Source organism: Spinacia oleracea, chromosome 5, assembly GCF_020520425.1.
Source record: "Spinacia oleracea cultivar Varoflay chromosome 5, BTI_SOV_V1, whole genome shotgun sequence".
Taxonomy (NCBI): Eukaryota; Viridiplantae; Streptophyta; class Magnoliopsida; order Caryophyllales; family Amaranthaceae; genus Spinacia; species Spinacia oleracea.
In genome coordinates, this window is record NC_079491.1 from 105,643,257 (window position 1) to 105,663,165 (window position 19,909).

The 19,909-nt window shown below is 37.9% G+C and overlaps 2 protein-coding genes and 1 long non-coding RNA gene across 3 annotated transcripts; all 3 read left to right on the plus strand.

Moving 5' to 3' along the window:
• The first annotated feature begins 785 nt into the window (after window positions 1-785).
• On the plus strand, window positions 786-12,349 carry LOC110786567 (uncharacterized). Its single transcript, XM_056829956.1, has 9 exons — window positions 786-810; window positions 2,312-2,419; window positions 6,252-6,353; window positions 10,129-10,447; window positions 10,546-10,776; window positions 10,902-11,198; window positions 11,276-11,716; window positions 11,834-12,109; window positions 12,197-12,349. Exons 4-9 carry the CDS (start codon window positions 10,145-10,147, stop codon window positions 12,347-12,349), a joined length of 1,701 nt encoding a protein of 566 aa, XP_056685934.1. The 5' UTR covers window positions 786-810; window positions 2,312-2,419; window positions 6,252-6,353; window positions 10,129-10,144.
• A 2,900-nt stretch (window positions 12,350-15,249) lies between these two features.
• Window positions 15,250-16,031, plus strand: LOC130461992 (uncharacterized). Its single transcript, XR_008922074.1, has 3 exons — window positions 15,250-15,461; window positions 15,547-15,648; window positions 15,784-16,031. It is a non-coding gene; the product is annotated as an uncharacterized lncRNA (long non-coding RNA).
• A 2,864-nt stretch (window positions 16,032-18,895) lies between these two features.
• Window positions 18,896-19,868, plus strand: LOC130461761 (dehydrogenase/reductase SDR family member FEY-like). Its single transcript, XM_056829957.1, has 2 exons — window positions 18,896-19,028; window positions 19,611-19,868. The coding sequence occupies exons 1-2, from the start codon at window positions 18,939-18,941 to the stop codon at window positions 19,866-19,868; spliced, it is 348 nt and encodes a 115-aa protein (XP_056685935.1). The 5' UTR covers window positions 18,896-18,938.
• Window positions 19,869-19,909: the final 41 nt, after the last annotated feature.

The window sequence follows — 19,909 nt, forward strand, 5'->3', positions numbered from 1 at the left end:
AGCATCGTTGTCCTGTCGTTGATCTTCCATGTTACCGTATACATACATTTATACACACTTAAATACATACACTGTAGATACCTAGATTAATACCCATGCCTCGGAGTAGACTTCGTATGATTTCTGCTTTAGGGGGCGCAATACGTGCCATGTGTCACGTCCTCATTGGTACACGAAGGCACGGTAATTTTGCCCACAACAGAAGAGGCGCCACTCAACTTTGGGTTCTACTCACTAGTAGAAAAAACCCCTGTTGCAGCCCCCTTGTTGCAGCGTACAAGTATAAATACGCTTCAACAACCAGTCGGTCAACGCGGGTCAAACCCTTTAAAGGGTTATCGCAGCGTACATTTTAGTTGTTCGCAACAAATGCGTTTGTTGCAGCGTACAAAATAAAAGCCCGCAGCAACAACCCGTAGTTATTGCAGCGTACATGTTAATGCCCGCTGCAACAAGTCCGCGTTTCAAATTAAAATTTTTACTTTCCTAGTTGCAACGTACAAACCGCGCTCAATCTCTGTTCCTTCTCTGCTATAGCTCCAAGCCTTTTCCCTTAAACAAATATCCAAGGTCGCCGTCGAACTCAGCTCGCGTCGCCGTCGAACCCAAGAGTTGCTCAGCCCTGCGTCGCTGTCTTGGTTCCGTTGGTTGCTCATCTCCCCGTCGCGTCGTGGTTCAGCCCTGCGTCGCTGTCTTGGTTCCGTGGTTTCGTGGTTCAGCCCTGTGTCGCTGTCTTGGTTCCGTGGTTCAGCATCTCCCCGTCGCGTCGTGGTTCCGGTGGTTGCTCGGCGTCGTGGTTCCGGTGGTATGGTGTGTTCAATTTTTATTTTCGTTTTTTATTTTCGTTTTCAGATTAGGGTTCAATTTTAGTTTTTGATTTTCGTTTTGAAATTGTTTTTGATTTTCGTTTTTGATTTTCGTTTTGATTTTCGTTTTGATTTTCGTTTTTGAAACTTAACGACCCAACGAAGTAAATGGGGATTGCTATGTTTCCGAGTATAGATCTATTTCTTTAAAAAGCACACAGCCACTATTTAAGCTTGCTCATAACAAGTAATGGGGAATGGCCTAAGGCTGTTGCTGACTGCTACTCACCCCTTCAGACTGTTGTTTGGATGTTATTTTGCTGATTTCCAAGAGGCTTTTGGATTACCTTTTTTTTTTTTTAATTTTTTTAATTTCCAAGTATGCTCAAAGTGTTGAATACATCACTTAGATCAGTAGTATCAGGCCCTTCAAAAACATCAGTATTCACCCGTCTTCTTGGTAGAGTTGGGAAGGGGAACTCTTCATTTGCAGGACCTTACAAAATAATCTCTGTTATCCAACCATCTGGGTTAAAATTCTGTTTTAAGATCTCAAACCTTTGTGTACAGACGATATGGGATGGCTGCTTGACTCAAGTTTACCTCAAGTCAGTTGTGAGTCAAAACCATTAAGTGGTCGTTGTAAACCCAAGACCTTCAGGAAATCACTGGCCTTTGTCCACACTGATTTAGACTATTTAGTATTTACACTGAAAAAGAAGAGTTGAACATTTTCAAGGCTCTCACATATGCGCATGAACTAGCTCTTGTACCTCTCAAAACCTTCCTCTAAGAAACTTTAGCATACGAGCCACACAAACATCATATATAAACTTGAAAGAAATAAGTAGTGTGATGCAGAACATCGTGCCCATTACCAACTGAACTCGTCAAATCTCAGCAATTAAAGATTATTTTTAACTGTAAGTCTGCTATCTTCTGAGCCCCACTTTTTATCAGCTTATTGGCTGCTGCTTTGTGGGTGCGACATTCCGGCCACCTGCCACTTTAGGATAGCTTTTAAATCCTGGAATACTAGAGCCTTGTTTGGAGTAAAGGAAGTTCCTAGAGTATTTTTCAACCTCCTCCATTATTAGGCAAAAGAGATATCTGATTCCAATAGGTTTAAAGGATAAATAACACCACATTTTTGCCGACTGAAGCCTATCAGCATATATGAAAGGCTTCTTACAGCCCAGGTTACAGGATTTTATTCTGGCATTACCCTTCTTCCTTCCCCGAGGTTACGTAAGCACTTAGTTCCGCACTTGAATGCTGCGTTAATGCCAATAACTTGAATAATGTGATTGCTACGTGGTGATGTGGTAGATAGTTAATTTCCTGTTACATGCATTCTATGAGAAATATCTGAATTTGGCCCTCGAACTATTTTCGTTTGATTTTCGTTTTGATTTTCGTTTTGATTTTCGTTTTGATTTTCGTTTTGATTTTCGTTTTTATTTTGATTTTTTTGGCTGTTTTTCAATTATTTCTTTTATTTGCAGTTAATTGTGAAGATGGGTAGATACGCATATGGTTGAAGAGAGGGGCGATGATCGTACTGCCAGCATAATCTATCATCGTGCTTGTTCGAATTTCAACAATTGCATAAGGTATTGATATATCTAATTATCTTCATAAAATTTCTCTTTTCCTCTTTTGAAAGTTGAAATCAATAGTACAGTAAGTGCATATCATTTTTACGATAAATAAAATTTGGATAAGTATAGTAAGTGTAATAATAAAACGTGTACATTAGTATTCTATGCTTAAGTATCCATTCCGTTTTACTTATTAGGACTGTTTTTGGACTTCTAATATCACTTCAGTGAAGCATTGATAAACTTAAATGATGTAACCAAAGATTTGCGGAACTTCTTAATGATTTTGTGACTTCTTAATATATGTGTTTATGTGTGGAACCTTTTGTTGTTGTTATTAGTAATGAGTCGTCGTTGGATGTATGGTGACCATACTACGGCAGAATACTTGAGTGGGGTCGCAGAGTTCATTAGATGTGCTTTAGCACACCAACGGAGTACAAAAGCCGAAAAAATCTATTGTCCCTGCCGTGATTGTAACAATATCAAGCGGTTAGGTGACATTGATGAAATTGAGGATCATTTATTTCGCCGTGGGTTTAAGCAAGATTACCATGTTTGGTTTTGGCATGGTGAAACAATACCTGATCGTCCAAGTTCTAGTGTCCATGAATTTGATGTTCAGAGTAATGAGAGTGATGATGATATTTATGAGAATAATGAGACGGATGATGATGAGGAAGAAGATGATGAAATAAATGAGATGATGGATGGGCTGAAAGATCACTTGGACGAACGACCTCAGATGTTCGAACAAGTATCAAAGGCTGCTGAAACTCCATTGTATCCCGGTTGTACAAAATTCAGCAAGTTGGAATGTGTGTCAATACTTTACAACCTCAAATGTAAAGGTGGTTGGAGAGATGAACACTTTGACACCTTATTGGAGTGGGTAGGTGAATTTTTGCCGGAAGGGAATGATATCCCCACCTCTACCTATTATGCCAGGAAATTGATGTGTCCCTTAGGCTTAGAGGTCGACAAGATAGATGCTTGCCCAAATGATTGTATCCTTTACAGAAAAGAGCATGAACATTTGGATGAGTGTCCAACATGCGGCGCATCTCGTTACAAACGCAAAGGGGCAAATTCAGCTAAGAGGGGCCCGCCTGCTAAGTCTTTGTGGTATCTTCCAATCATACCTAGGTTTGAGCGTATGTTTTCATTGAAGAAACAAGCAAAAAACTTAAGGTGGCATGCGGAAGTGAGGAAGAAAGATGGACTCCTTCGACATCCTGCAGATTCTGTTCAATGGAGAAATATTGATAAGAAATATCCTGAATTTGGTAAGGAGGTTAGAAATCTAAGGCTTGCTTTATGTGCAGATGGTGTGAATCCATATGGAACTCTAAGCAGTCAACATAGCACATGGCCGGTTCTTCTAGCAATTTATAATCTTCCTCCATGGCTGTGTATGAAGCGGAAGCATATCATGTTATCACTCCTCATCTCGGGGCCTAAGCAACCTGGAAATGACATAGATGTGTACCTGGCTCCACTCATAGATGATTTGAAATTATTGTGGAATGAAGGTGTTTCAATGTTCGATGCACACACCAATTCAAGCTTTACATTGCGAGCTATGGTTTTTTGTACCATAAATGATTTTCCGGCATATGGAAACTTGTCTGGATACAAAACCAAAGGAGAACAAGCATGCCCTATATGTGAAGAGGACATGAAGCCCACATGGTTGCATAATTTCAAGAAAAATGTTTACCCAGATTTCAGGAAGCACCTCAGTCGATATCACCCTTATCGTAAGAAGAAGAAAGAATTCAATGGGTTCACCGAGGAAAGAGTAGCTCGTACGCCTTTGACAGGATCACAGGTTTATGAACGAATAAAAAATGTTGAAACCAAATACGGCAAGTGCTACAAGTCCAAGTCTAAAAAGGGTGTTTTGTGGAAGAAAGTATCTCCATTATGGGATCTTCCCTACTGGAGAGATTTGTCGGTTAGGCATTGTCTCGATGTAATGCACATTGAGAAAAATGTGTGCGATGCTATCATTGGGACTTTGCTAAACATGCCTGGAAAGACTAAGGACAATGAGAATGTGCGGAAAGATATGAAAAAGAGGAATATTCGACCAGATTTGTGGCCTGTTTAAAAATCTGGTGCGGGTGGTACTAAGACTTATCTGCCTCCAGCGTGTTACACAATGTCAAGAAAGGAGAAGAAGCAGTTTTGTGAGTGCTTACATGGAATTAAGGTTCCCTCGGGATATTCGTCGAATGTAAAGCGCCTAGTATCTCTCTCGGACCTTAGGTTGGTTGGTATGAAGTCTCATGATTGCCATGTAATGATTAATGTGTTTTTGCCAATTGCACTTCGTGGGATATTGCCGAAACACGTGAGACATGTTATAACAAAACTTTGTGTGTTTTTCAATTCTATATGTGCTAAAGTGATTGATCCGGAGAAATTAGATTCTTTGCACAATGATATTGTTGAAACTTTGTGTCGATTTGAAATGTACTTTCCACCATCTTTCTTTGATATTATGGTGCACTTAATTGTCCATTTAGTTCGAGAAATCAAGTTATGTGGTCCGGTGTTCTTAAGATGGATGTATCCTTTTGAGAGATTTTTTGGGCATTTAAAGGACAAAACAAAGAATCGGGCAAGGCCGGAGGGTAGTATCATTCGGGGAGTCCTTGAGGAAGAGATATCTCAATATGTAGCTGAATTCTTAACAAGGCTTGAGCAAATAGGTCTTCCAAAATCTCGTCATGCAGGGAGGCTTGAAGGGCATGGGGTAATTGGTAAAAATGTGATCTCGCCTCCATCTGAAAGGAAGAATAAGGCACATCTTTGTGTGTTGCAGCATCTTACCGAGGTCAATCCTTACATAGATAAGCATTTGCTAGAATTGCAACAACAGAATCCTAAGTTGAAGGAAAGAGCGTTGATGCAAGAACATAATCGCACATTTGTTGATTGGTTTAAGAAGGAAGTAGCCGAGGAAATGAAAAAAAATCTAGATGTTTCTGAAATGGTCCAGTGGTTAGCTCGAGGTCCTCGACTATGTGTTCTGTCTTATGAAGGGTATGATATCAATGGGTTCACATTCTACACTAGAAGACAAGATGAAAAGAGTGTGGTGCAGAATAGTGGAGTGAAGCATGTTGCAGCATCTAGGGTCTATGCAAGCGCCAAGGATAGAAGACCGGTTGATGCGACACAATCATATTATGGTGTTATCGAAGAAATATGGGAGCTTGATTACAACAAATTTACGATCCCTGTATTCCGGTGCAAGTGGGCCAACAACCATAATGGGGTGAAACAAGATGAAATTTTTCCTGGTTTAACATTGGTTAACTTTGATCGATTAAGTGATAGTGACGAGCCATTCATTCTAGCATCACAAGCTAAGCAAATTTTCTATGTGGTAGACAATGTTGATCCTATATGGCGTGCAGTTGCCCAAGGCAAGAGAAATATTCTGGGTATTGATGATGTTGTGGATGAAGATGAGTATGACAAGTACGATGAAACACCCCTGTTACCAACGGCTGTTCAACCGTTACCGGAGGAGGAAGATGCAAATAATAATAATCATATGCGTACAGATCATAGGGAAGGAATTTGGGTTGTAAACCGTAAATGAATAAGATGAGTTGGCTTCTGGGAATAGGTAATTCTAGCTAACTGAATATCAGATTAAATGTATCTTTTCTAGCATTTAGGAAGGTGTAGTTTGTACTTCCACATCTTTAATTCTTATTTTATACTTCCATTGTGTTCATGATTATACTTTTCTAGCTTTCTTTAATTCTTACTGTACTTCCACATCTTACTTTTGTTCCTGACCAAAGTTTTCTAACTTTCTGTGCAGATGACTTGAGATCCCCGAGTCAGAAATTTTCAGAAGCTTTCGGTGATTTGTGTCTTTTCAGAAGTTCTCAGAATCGGAAAATAAAGCACGTATTTACTTTTGGTGAGTTGTGCGTTTTCTCCTAGTGTTGCGCTAATTAACATGTCTCCTAATCTTGAGCTAGAATGACCTAAATCAAAACGAGCGGGCTTAAATTGACCTTAGTTGAATAAATTGACCTAAATTGACCTTAGTTGACTAAATTAGCATAAATATGAACCATAACTACCAAACAAGTCTCAAATGGCATAAATTGATTGGATTGAGTCTAGGTAAGTTAAAACTAATCATATTAATCATTTAAAAGGATTAAAATGAGTGTTTAGGTTCTTTAGTTCAAAGTTGGGAGCGGAAATGTCATTTTAGCTCTATATATGACATATAACGACCCAACGAGCCATAAATGTGCATGAATAGGTTCGAATGAGTTTTAGAAACTTAAAACTATGCATATTAGTCATGTAATAAGAATAAAATGAGTCATTAGGTTCTTTAGTTCAAAGTTGGGAGCGAAAATGTCATTTTAGCTCTATATATGACCTATAACGACCCAACGAGCCATAAATGTGCATAAATAGGTTGGAATGAGTTTTAGAAACTTAAAACTATGCATATTAGTCATGTAATAGGATTAAAATGAGTGTTTAGGTTCTTTAGTTCAAAGTTGGGAGCGAAAATGTCATTTTAGCTCTATATATGACCTTTAACGACCCAACGAGCCTTAAATGTGCATAAATAGGTTGGAATGAGTTTTAGAAACTTAAAACTATGCATATTAGTCATGTAATAGGATTAAAATGAGTGTTTAGGTTCTTTAGTTCAAAGTTGGGAGCGGAAATGTCATTTTAGCTCTATATATGACCTTTAACGACCCAACGAGCCTTAAATGTGCATAAATAGGTTGGAATGAGTTTTAGAAACTTAAAACTATGCATATTAGTCATGTAATAGGATTAAAATGAGTGTTTAGGTTCTTTAGTTCAAAGTTGGGAGCGGAAATGTCATTTTAGCTCTATATATGACCTATAACGACCCAACGAGCCTTAAATGTGCATAAATAGGTTGGAATGAGTTTTAGAAACTTAAAACTATGCATATTAGTCATGTAATAGGATTAAAATGAGTGTTTAGGTTCTTTAGTTCAAAGTTGGGAGCGGAAATGTCATTTTAGCTCTATATATGACCTTTAACGACCCAACGAGCCTTAAAGGTGCATAAATAGGTTGGAATGAGTTTTAGAAACTTAAAACTATGCATATTAGTCATGTAATAGGATTAAAATGAGTGTTTAGGTTCTTTAGTTCAAAGTTGGGAGCGGAAATGTCATTTTAGCTCTATATATGACCTATAACGACCCAACGAGCCTTAAATGTGCATAAATAGGTTGGAATGAGTTTTAGAAACTTAAAACTATGCATATTAGTCATGTAATAGGATTAAAATGAGTGTTTAGGTTCTTTAGTTCAAAGTTGGGAGCGGAAATGTCATTTTAGCTCTATATATGACCTATAACGACCCAACGAGCCTTAAATGTGCATAAATAGGTTGGAATGAGTTTTAGAAACTTAAAACTATGCATATTAGTCATGTAATAGGATTAAAATGAGTGTTTAGGTTTGTTAGTTCAAAGTTGGGAGCGAAATTGTCTTATTTTAGCATAAATATGAACCATAACGACCAAACAAGTCTCAAATGGCATAAATTGATTGGATTGAGTCTAGGAAAGTTAAAACTAATCATATTAATCATTTAAAAGGATTAAAATGAGTGTTTAGGTTTGTTAGTTCAAAGTTGGGAGCGAAAGTGTCATATTAGCCTAAAAATGAGTTCTTAGGTTCTTTAGTTCATAGTTGGGAGCAAAAATGCCTCATTTTATCATAAATATGAACCACAACGACCAAACAAGTCTCTAATGTGAATAAATAGATCGGATCGAGTCTTGGAAAGTTAAAATTAATCATATTAATCATTTAAAAGGTTAAAATGAGTCCTTATGTTCGTTAGTTCATAGCTGGGAGCGAAAATGCCTCATTTTAGCATAAGTGGTGTTTTCTAGACTTATCTCATATGAGTATATGATTTCATGATATAAGAGAAGTGAGATTGTCAGATTTCCTCATTAAGTTTCTTAATCATTGTTGCTTGAGTTTAAGTGAAACTCAATTACATAATTTCATTTTACGATCTAACTTACATACTACTCCGTACTATACTAGATTAATAGAACTTGTTTATAGAATGAGTTAGCTGCCCTGCATTCTCATATTGCCTCAACAAACACACCAAGAATGACAAAGAACATTGCAGATCAGATCAGCACAGATCAATGCAGATCAGATGAGGGTAGCACTGATCTGTGTTGATTTGTTCTGCACTGATCTGTGCTGATCTGATCTGCACAGATCAGTGCAGATCAGATCAGCACTGATCTGTGCTGATCTGTTCTGCAGATCTGATCAGTGCAGAACAGATCAGCACAGATCAGTGCTGATCTGATCTGCACTAATTTGTGCAGATCAGATCAGCACAGATCAGTGCAGAACAAATCAGCACAGATCAGTGCTGATCTGATCAGCACTGATCTATGCTGATCAGATCTGCACAGATCAGTGCATTCCACATATATAATTTTTCATGCTTGTTGGCTTGTTGCTGCTATAGAGTTCAAATTCTTTGATATGATTTGATTCTTTGAAGGCCGGAGCATGTGTCAACTTAGTATTCTATCAATTGTTCAATTACATTGTAAAGCGATGTTTTGGTCCCTAACAAAAAGCGGAGAGGAATAAAAAGAGGGAAAAGGGGTGAAATGGATCAAGGAAGGGATGTGAAGGTTGGTTTTTCTGGTGATGTATCCATGGTGGGTGGAAGTGAGAGTTGCTTTAGTGGTGACTAGTGAGGTGACGGTGATAGTGGTGGTGAGGTGATGGTGGGGTGGGGTGGATTGATTTGGGATGATGGTGGTGACCATTGAGTCATTGACCAATGAGAGACTGATAGAAATTTGGGGGAATCCAAGTCCAGGGGGAAGTCTGGGGAACCAAACAGCCCCTAAATTTCTTTCTCTCTATGCTGTTCTTATTGATTTTCCATTATGTTGAGCTTTGACATATTTACACTTAAATTTCTCGTTCATTCTTCAATTAGTGCCATCTCTTTTGCATGATCCCCTTTGCACAAACTAGAGACGAAAAATTGGTGGGGAGTGGTACTGTTAGTTGCTGTTGTTTCAAAATTGACCTTGATTTATCTCTTCTGACTGCCATAAAACTAGCATCTGCAAATCCTTGATGAAATTTTATTAACCAAATATTTGGTTAAAATAGTGTCAATTGTTCCTCTATGGTTTCACTTTAAAAAAATGGACTTACCTGACTACCTGTCTCAAGCTGCAGATGCAACAGTCATATTGTTATAATTCGAACAAAATCAACAAGGGGGGAACATTGCAGATCAGGTCAGCACAGATCAGTGCAGATCAGATCAGCACTGATCTGTGCAGATCAGATCAGCACTGATCTGTGCTGATCTGTTCTGCACTGATCTGTGCTGATCTGTTCTGCACTGATCTGTGCTGATCAGATCAGTGCAGAACAGATCAGTGCAGATATCACAGATCAGATCAGCACTGATCAGTGCAGATCTGATCAGCACTGATCTGTGCTGATCTGTGCTGATCTGATCAGTGCAGATCAGTGCTGATCTGATCTGCACTGATCAGTGCTGATCTGATCTGTGATATCTGCACTGATCTGATATCCTTCTGTATGCTAGAGCACTGATTTGCTGCTGCGCGCACATTTTGTAACCACTCTTCTGTATGTTTTACTTGATGCAGGAACAACATAGGTACGATGAATGAAAACCAAATTGTTGTTAGGCATGAATCAGAAGGTGGCAAGACTCCCACAACGCGTGACGAATCACAAGATGTTAGTACGATTACAAAGACCATTAAAGGCCGTGGTCCGTCAAAAGGTGTTAAAGTCGCTAAGCCTATGTTCCTTGAGTATAATGTATATAATGTCCCCGATGGACAATGGTCTCATGAATACGGGAAGCAAGTTGGGAGTTGTGCTACTAGAATTAATATTAACGTCCCATTATATCCAAAGGTAGATGAGCAAATCAAGAAGGGGTTTTGGGAGGAGACTAAGGTAAGCATTGGATATTAACTTGATTTGTATATTTTAGGGATTATTTAATTTGATTTAAATACTATTTTTATAATCTAACTTTTTTTAATTATTAACAGCTTATGTTCCACATTACTGATGATTCTAATCATTCGAGGGAGAAATATTTTCATTCTTGTGTGGCGAAACGATTTAGTTGTTTCAAGAGCAAGTTGGTGCGCCGATGGATAACTATGAAGGAAAAGAAGCCAAAAAATCAAACAAACAAGATGCCTTGGGATGTCTACAACCATATCACAGAGGATGATTGGAAGACTTTTGTTAAACATTATTTCCTGCCAGAGTCATTGGTAATGATAATATTTCTTTAACTTGTCCTTAAAGAGTTTTTCATGTAGCAAACTGACATTGGTTCTAGGACAAAAAGTTATCAGAAAAAACATTTATTTCCATCTTTTTATGTTGTCTTTGACAGCTTCGTAGTGAAAAGGCGAGGAAAAGTGCATCATGCAACAAGAACCCACATTGCACCGGCCAAAAGGGTTATAATAGAAAGCGACTAGATTGGATAAAGGATGGACGACTTCCACCAGATGCAGCTTTACCTATCTCGAGTAGCTCCTCGGTGAACTCATCAGTGACCTCAAATGTTAATAGAGTTAGAAAATACAGATCAAAGGAGTGGATTTTGGCCCATCAAGTACAAAATAAAGAGGGAAAGTGGGAAATTGACCCGAACGATACAGAAGTTGTTGAAATCGCAACAAAAGCTGTAAGTAGCGATAATTAATTAATATTTACTTGCTTTGATTAGAGAATATAAAGTAATTTTACTTTCCTAATTGGCAGTTAGAGTACATCGCAGAAGAGGAAAAAGGAAATCTTTCTTTCGAACAGGGTGAGGATGCCCTCACTAAAGCTATAGGGAAAAAAGATCATCGTGGGCGTGTCAAGGGAACAGGTGGCATGGTTGGTATCAAAAAGGCTTTCGGTCCGTGTATTCGACATAGTAGAAGTGACCATGGTGAAGCTTCATCAGAAAATTACGAATCAATCAGAGCTTCTGTGAAAAAGGAGTTTGAAGGTGAATTAGAGAAAAGGGTAGAGAAGAGGGTGGCAGAGGCCCTCCAAAAGCAACTAAGCACCTTGTTAAAAACAGGACAACTAAACTCCATTTCTACCCCGATACCTGATGACCTCCACTTAAATGATTCTGCCAGAGTTGACCTTGATGTTAGTGCTACAAGAACCACTCGTCACATCTTAGTGCCGCAACCACGCGAGCTAAAGGTACGACGTAGTCACTCTTTTTTAACATAGTTGCTTGATCCTTTTATGTTTTTAGTTGACATTTACTTAATAATCTGTATCACTTACAAAGTTGCATTGAAACCTTTGTTTATGAAGGAAAGGACTCCATGTCGTCTTGCCCTTGAGGAGAAAGTTTCAGGCAACAACATTGTCGTGGCGGATGGTATGGTACAACCCTCAGATGGTGCATTGCCCCAACATTTTACATCGATGAAGCCTGGTCACTATAAAGTCCAAGTTGATTTTGTTTACGACGGACATGTTGATGATATTCTTCCGGTACCTACGGGAGATGGTTTCACTAACTTAGGCGGTGCTCTGGGTAGTTTTGTGCAATGGCCCATACACTTAGTGATTTTCGAAGACGGCGAGGTATATATGTTTTATTGTTTAGAATGTATATGTTCACGCAAGCACATTCGACATCTTACCTACTCTTGTTTTTGTTGAATTTTAAAGGATTGTATTTCACCTCCTAAAAAGAAGTCCAAGTCTAATGTTTCTAAAGAGAGGGATGGTAGCTCCAAGAAAAAGACAACGGTGTTAGCGGCCCAAAAGAAGACAACAGACTTACCATCCAAGGTAAACCCTCTAAAACTCATTCGAACCTAAAATGACATTTTCGCTCCCAACTTTGAACTAAAGAACCTAAGGACTCATTTGATTCTTATTACACGACTAATATGCATAGTTTTAAGTTTCTAAAACTCATTCGAACCTAATTATGCACATTTAAGGCTCGTTGGGTCGTTATAGGTCATATATTAACCTAAAATGACATTTTCGCTCCCAACTTTGAACTAAAGAACCTAAGGACTCATTTGATTCTTATTACACGACTAATATGCATAGTTTTAAGTTTCTAAAACTCATTCGAACCTATTTATGCACATTTAAGGCTCGTTGGGTCGTTATAGGTCATATATTGAGCTAAAATGACATTTTCGCTCCCAAATTTGAACTAAAGAACCTAAGGACTCATTTGATTCTTATTACATGACTAATATGCATAGTTTTAAGTTTCTAAAACTCATTCGAACCTATTTATGCACATTTAAGGCTCGTTGGGTCGTTAAAGGTCATATATAGAGCTAAAATGACATTTCCGCTCCCAACTTTGAACTAAAGAACCTAAACACTCATTTTAATCCTATTACATGACTAATATGCATAGTTTTAAGTTTCTAAAACTCATTCCAACCTATTTATGCACATTTAAGGCTCGTTGGGTCGTTAAAGGTCATATATAGAGCTAAAATGACATTTTCGCTCCCAACTTTGAACTAAAGAACCTAAACACTCATTTTAATCCTATTACATGACTAATATGCATAGTTTTAAGTTTCTAAAACTCATTCCAACCTATTTATGCACATTTATGGCTCGTTGGGTCGTTATAGGTCATATATAGAGCTAAAATGACATTTTCGCTCCCAACTTTGAACTAAAGAACCTAATGACTCATTTTATTCTTATTACATGACTAATATGCATAGTTTTAAGTTTCTAAAACTCATTCGAACCTATTCATGCACATTTAAGGCTCGTTGGGTCGTTATATGTCATATATAGAGCTAAAATGACATTTTCGCTCCCAACTTTGAACTAAAGAACCTAAGGACTCATTTGATTCTTATTACACGACTAATATGCATAGTTTTAAGTTTCTAAAACTCATTCGAACCTAATTATGCACATTTAAGGCTCGTTGGGTCGTTATAGGTCATATATTAACCTAAAATGACATTTTCGCTCCCAAATTTGAACTAAAGAACCTAAGGACTCATTTGATTCTTATTACACGACTAATATGCATAGTTTTAAGTTTCTTAAACTCATTCGAACCTAATTATGCACATTTAAGGCTCGTTGGGTCGTTATAGGTCATATATTAACCTAAAATGACATTTTCGCTCCCAACTTTGAACTAAAGAACCTAAGGACTCATTTGATTCTTATTACATGACTAATATGCATAGTTTTAAGTTTCTAAAACTCATTCGAACCTATTTATGCACATTTAAGGCTCGTTGGGTCGTTATAGGTCATATATTGAGCTAAAATGACATTTTCGCTCCCAAATTTGAACTAAAGAACCTAATGACTCATTTTATTCTTATTACATGACTAATATGCATAGTTTTAAGTTTCTAAAACTCATTCGAACCTATTCATGCACATTTATGGCTCGTTGGGTCGTTATATGTCATATATAGAGCTAAAATGACATTTCCGCTCCCAACTTTGAACTAAAGAACCTAATGACTCATTTTATTCTTATTACATGACTAATATGCATAGTTTTAAGTTTCTAAAACTCATTCGAACCTATTCATGCACATTTAAGGCTCGTTGGGTCGTTATATGTCATATATAGAGCTAAAATGACATTTTCGCTCCCAACTTTGAACTAAAGAACCTAAGGACTCATTTGATTCTTATTACACGACTAATATGCATAGTTTTAAGTTTCTAAAACTCATTCGAACCTAATTATGCACATTTAAGGCTCGTTGGGTCGTTATAGGTCATATATTAACCTAAAATGACATTTTCGCTCCCAACTTTGAACTAAAGAACCTAAGGACTCATTTGATTCTTATTACACGACTAATATGCATAGTTTTAAGTTTCTAAAACTCATTCGAACCTAATTATGCACATTTAAGGCTCGTTGGGTCGTTATAGGTCATATATTAACCTAAATTGACTATTGTTATAGGAATTTTCGCATCCAAAGAAGTCGAATTCTAAGCCTAAGTCCAACTTAGAGGTCGTGGGTAGTTGTGATCGTAAAACACAAGAATCAACCACCAAAAGCAAGAAAGCGGGACTTGTACACGATGCAATTCAAGGTCTTGGCCCGTCATGCAAATACTTGCAGTTTATCATGACTTCGGCGCCTGATGATATATATGATAATACTACCATCCCATTGGCGGCCTCAGTTTGGCACTCGGATTTTGATCAAGAAACATACATAACTGCGTCTGATATAGGAGAGTTCCTTCGCGGGGCGTGCTTAAACATTTCAGCGATCCAAGTCTACATATTGTAATTAAATGTTTTATTGTTGTTAATAAAACTATTATTTCTTTGAAGTTTTTTCTCTTTATCGATCTTAATAGTGTAATCTTGTTTATTTTGTAGGTGTTTATTGCACAATCATGCCAAATCATTTGAAATGTCTCGGATTTCGTTCATTTGTCCCGAGATTATGTCAAGCACTAGAATCAAGGCCGACCCTGGAGCGCCAACAATGTATTTGAAAAACATTTTCCAAGCTGAAATTGAAAAGGAGAAGATGGGTAATCCTAACCTAACTAATTGGTTTTTAATCCCATATAATCAAGAGTAAGTGTGTTATATTATATAAGTTTCATATAAAATATTAATTATTATTGTTATTAAATATTTAATATATCATTTATAAATTATACAGAAATCATTGGAATTTATACGTGATGGACCTACGTAGAGGTTATGTATATATTTTTCGATTCTGCTAGAGATCCACGTCGAACAGATTATGCATGGGGAATCTTGAGTTTGTAAGTTCTTTTGCTTACAAATTACATTAGTCTTTAAGAAACCTAAGCCAAAATCATATTCATGAGTACCCATGTTTCGTTAATTTTCTAGGGCATACCAAGTGTACAAGTGCAATGGTGGGCATTGTCCGAATAAAACGAGTTTTAAGTCGTGTAAACCCATTCATATAGAGGTATAACATGTTTCTTAATTAGCTTTTTGCTTTGTTTTTATTAATTATTGGCCTTGCAAGATAAAGTATTATGTTTCTTAATCAGTGTGCTCAACAAATCGGCGGAACTGAGTGTGGCTATTACGTTATGAAGTTCATGTTAGAGATAGTCACGTTACAACATGACTATGAAGGCCGGCTAGATGAGGTAATTAAGTAACTAATTGATTCGTATTCTAGACTATTAATACATTGTCATTAGTTGCTTGAATGTTAAAATGTGACATTTCATTTGCATTTAATCGATCTAATATATGCTCCATCAATTTTTTGTTTTTGTAAGGTCTATACTCCGAGGACTGCGCCTTATGCTAGTGAGGAAATTGATGTGGTTCGTGAGCAATGGGCGAAGTTTTTTACCACCAAGTATTTATTATTGACCTGATGGCGCTTGATCGTGTTGGTTTAGATGTTATAGAACAATCTTTTATGTTAAAATGTATGCGTACGTTGAAATTGGAACGTAAATGTATTTAAATGTATCGGTATGTGCACTTTTGGTTTTGGGATATATACAAAACTCCAGTTGTTGTTTTTATATTTGTTATACAGGTTGCGTTATTCTATTATTGTTTTGACAGGTTTCTATATTTGGTGCAAGGCACTCTAGGTATCCCTAAACAAAATTAGAATTTTCCCGCCAAAAGTGCTTTTTTGCAGCGTACATATATGTTGTACGCTGCAACAAGGGAAAAAAATTTCGCAAAAATTCAGACTTGTTGCAGCGTACAAATAAATGTACGCTGCAAAAAATTGAGTAATTCAGACTTGTTGCAGCGTACAAATAAATGTACGCTGCAAAAAGTTGGGTCTGTTGCAGCGGGCTTTTATATGTACGCTGCAACAAGTCCAAAATTTTGCCAATTTTTTGGCACTTGTTGCAGCGTACATCTAAAAGCCCGCTGCAACAAATCACTTTTTGCAGCGAACATGTACGCTGCAACAAGTTCAGACTTGTTGCAGGCCCCCCAGTTGCAGCATACGATGTACGCTGCAACAGGGGTCTAAAAGCCCGCTGCAATAAGGGTTTTTTCTACTAGTGACTTCTACCTCGGCCCTGGATAGGCTGATCCATGCTGATCCCTGTTCGGATGTTCCGCTAAAACGGATCCCCGAAGAAGTAAGGGAGGCGATGGCTCGGTATGCCAGGGCTCCGATTTTGGGAGAGGACCCCTTGGCTCACGTGGGATCCTTGGTGGGTCCCGAAGCTGCTCGGGAGAATCTGCTTCGTGCTAACCCGCAGTGGAGGGTTCCTGGGGCTGAAGAGAGGAATCCGGCTATGATGGCCCAGTACTATCTGAACGAGGTAATTGCTGGATTTTTTTGAGTTGTGTTTTTTTTTTATGCTTTTCCTATTTTTGCTCATCTTTCCCTCGTTCCCAGGCTGTTTTCTGGTCCTCGTTCGCTTCCGAGTGTAGCTCGGTTGAGGAGAAACAATTGAGGAAATATCGTGAGGCTTATGCTCGTGATATTCCTATTTTGGACCAGAAGGCTGGGCAACTCCTTTCCGAGCTTACGGAAGTCAAGCAGCTATACCTTCAGTATAGTCGCGAGGCTAGAGAGTCTGCTGAGAAGATCGGGGCCGAGGTTGGCCAGCTCATCTTCCGAGTTGAAGAGGATGCTGAGAAGATCGCTTCCTTTGCTGAGGAAAAGAAGGATATGGCCGCTAAGTTCGCTAGCGAACTTGAGGAAAAAGATAGACTCACTAGTAGAAAAAACCCTTGTTGCAACCCCCTTGTTGCAGCGTACAAGTATTAATACGCTTCAACAACCAGTCGGTCAACGCGGGTCAAACCCTTTAAAGGGTTGCTGCAGCGTACAAATTAATTGCCCCCTGCAAAAGAGATTTTTGCAGCGTACATAATAAAAGCCCCCTGCAATAGGCCTTTTATTTTGCAGCGTACATGGTAAAAGCCCCCTGCAATAACATATTTGTAAATTTTTTTCGCTGCAACTTTAACTCAGACCAAACATTTCTATCTCAAATCTCATAGCAGCGAATATTCCACGTACTCTCAGTACTCCCTTCTTCTTCTCTCGGCTTACCCTGCTTCTCGCCGGTGGTTCTCACCAGTGGTCGTCGCCGCTGGGTGTCGCCCGTCGCCGGTGGTACTCCAGCAAGAGTCTATTTAATTTCCTCGCCTCTCACTGGTGGTTCCCTACTCGAAAAAACAACCGGCGAAGTCATTCCCTGCTCGGAAAACTAAGCTATATCCAGACTCTATCTCCTCCTATAGTTCGTTTGTCTTTGCTATCTCAATTCGTAAGAAACGTCGTCGATTGCACAGGTATATTTCTAATCTATTCGTCAATTAACATGTCTGTGGTGTTGGGGTTTGTGTATGGTTCAAATCGCCAGATCTGGAGTTGATTTCGCAACTTTTTGTATGTTGGTGTATACCTATTATTTTTGGTCCATTTCGTTAATTGCTTGGGGGAAATGATTGGTTTTTTTAGGGTTTGTTCGAATGATTGAGTTCTTTTAGGGTCTGTTCGAATGATTGGGTTTTTTTTGGGTTTGTTAAGTATAAGATACTTCCAAATGATTTTTTTGGGGTTTTAATCATAGATGCACGATCGTGATTTGTGGAAATGTGTTCTGTGTAATATTTGTTCTGTCCAGTTCGTTTGAGAGTTGTTGATTTAATCTAATTTTTGTAGGACGATTTGATCTAGTTTTTGTTTTCTTTTACTGAATTTCGTGACAAATTGGTACAATTGTGTGAAATTGGCAGAAGATTTGTGGGTTGAGACAGCAATGGGTGGATCCCTTATTTATGAGGATAGCAAATTTGCTAATATTGGCAATATCGCAGTATGAAGGGTAAGAGATCATAATTTTCCTGTATTTCAGTTTTAATGTTTCTTCTTTCACTTGCCTTCTCTGAGCTGGTTCTGTGAACTAGATGTAAAATATGTTAATCTTTGCTGTGCATAATTTCAGAATTTAGGACTTTCAGTTCCATAAGTACCTAATCCGGTTGCAATATGGTAGGTGTATGGATAAGGTTGATTTTCTTGTAGTAAGAGAAACGATAACTTGTTCTTTAAGATAACAAGGTGTACATGCTCAGGCTGTTTGACTGTTGGAGTCCCCTAGTCCTAGGCAGTATGTAATTTCCTTTTGTTTTCATTGTGTGCTTATCTGTGGTAATATGACATGGGGGATGGATGGGAAATGGCGATGGAGAGGCAAGTGATGGAGGTGGGATTGCGGGAATCAGACCCATACCTTCAATTGTTATTGGTGAATTGGTGTCAGTATATACATAGTGAATTATATTCAATGTTTTTTACTCTAGAAATACTACTGTAGACTCTATACTTGAATAAATGAGCTAAGAATCACTGAACAAATGACCTAAGGATCACTTTCTTACCGTGTGATTGTTTTGTTATATCTTTAGGCAACTGGCAGAGTCTGGTGCACATGTTGTCATGGCTGTGAGGAATCCTAAAGCAGCTAATGAGCTGATCCAAAAATGGCAAACTGACTGGTCTGGGAAAGGCCTTCCTCTAAATATTGAGGTACTAAGAACTTGTTTGATTTGTCTTAGACATTATGTCCAGGGAAGTTTCTTGTTTCTGTTATCCAGGTAATTGGTATGACACCGACACCCTGTTTGGTTACATGTTTTTTAATGTTTTCGTTTTATTTCAACAAAACATGTTCAGACAAATTCAAATAAAATGAGGTTTTTTCATACAATTTCAGACAATTTCACAAACAAAGAAGCAATTTCAGATACTTTTAAACAAGTTCAAATAATTTCTGATAATTTTAAATACGTTCAGATAAGTCAGGCAATAAGTTGAGTCAAACAATGACATCGTTGACAGTTCGTTTTATTGTGAAACATTGCATATATGTAAATTAATTCTTTTTCATTGTTTTTGTTTGCCACCCTTTTTATGTGCTACTGAATATGTGTTAATTCAACTTTTTCATCGTTGGCATGCATGATATTCTGGGGTTTTAGTACGAGCAACTAATTAGAGGACTTTATGTTTTTCTTCCCTATAAACGGGGGAGAGAAAAGATAGAAGTCTCATTTTACATCCAACACTACTTCGTTGCTGAAAGATTAGCTTTTAATCCTTCCTTTGTAGGTTATGGAACTTGATTTGCTATCTTTGGACTCTGTTGCGCAATTTGCAGAAGCCTGGAATGCAGGATTAGGACCTTTGCATGTACTAATAAATAATGCTGGAATATTTTCCATTGGAGGTTCGTTTCCTTATTACTTGTATATCCTTTCCCCTGATATTTGCTACAGGATAACCTTAGTCATTGTCATGGTCTTTTCTATTTTATGTTCTCACCACTTGCTTTTCTGCCTCCTTTTTGCGAATGCAACTTTCTTGTAAATGAGAACTTTTTTATGGTTGGAACACTATCATCACTTTTT

What these genes read in the sequence shown, in the direction of transcription:
- LOC110786567 (XM_056829956.1), top strand. Translation starts at nt 10,145, where the DNA reads ATGAATGAAAACCAAATTGTTGTTAGGCATGAATCAGAAGGTGGCAAG. An exon ending in ATTTCCTGCCAGAGTCATTG is followed by an intron (nt 10,777 to 10,901) that starts GTAATGATAATA and finishes TGTCTTTGACAG; the next exon opens with CTTCGTAGTGAAAAGGCGAG. An exon ending in TGATTTTCGAAGACGGCGAG is followed by an intron (nt 12,110 to 12,196) that starts GTATATATGTTT and finishes TGAATTTTAAAG; the next exon opens with GATTGTATTTCACCTCCTAA.
- LOC130461761 (XM_056829957.1), top strand. Translation starts at nt 18,939, where the DNA reads ATGGCTGTGAGGAATCCTAAAGCAGCTAATGAGCTGATCCAAAAATGG. An exon ending in GCCTTCCTCTAAATATTGAG is followed by an intron (nt 19,029 to 19,610) that starts GTACTAAGAACT and finishes CTTCCTTTGTAG; the next exon opens with GTTATGGAACTTGATTTGCT.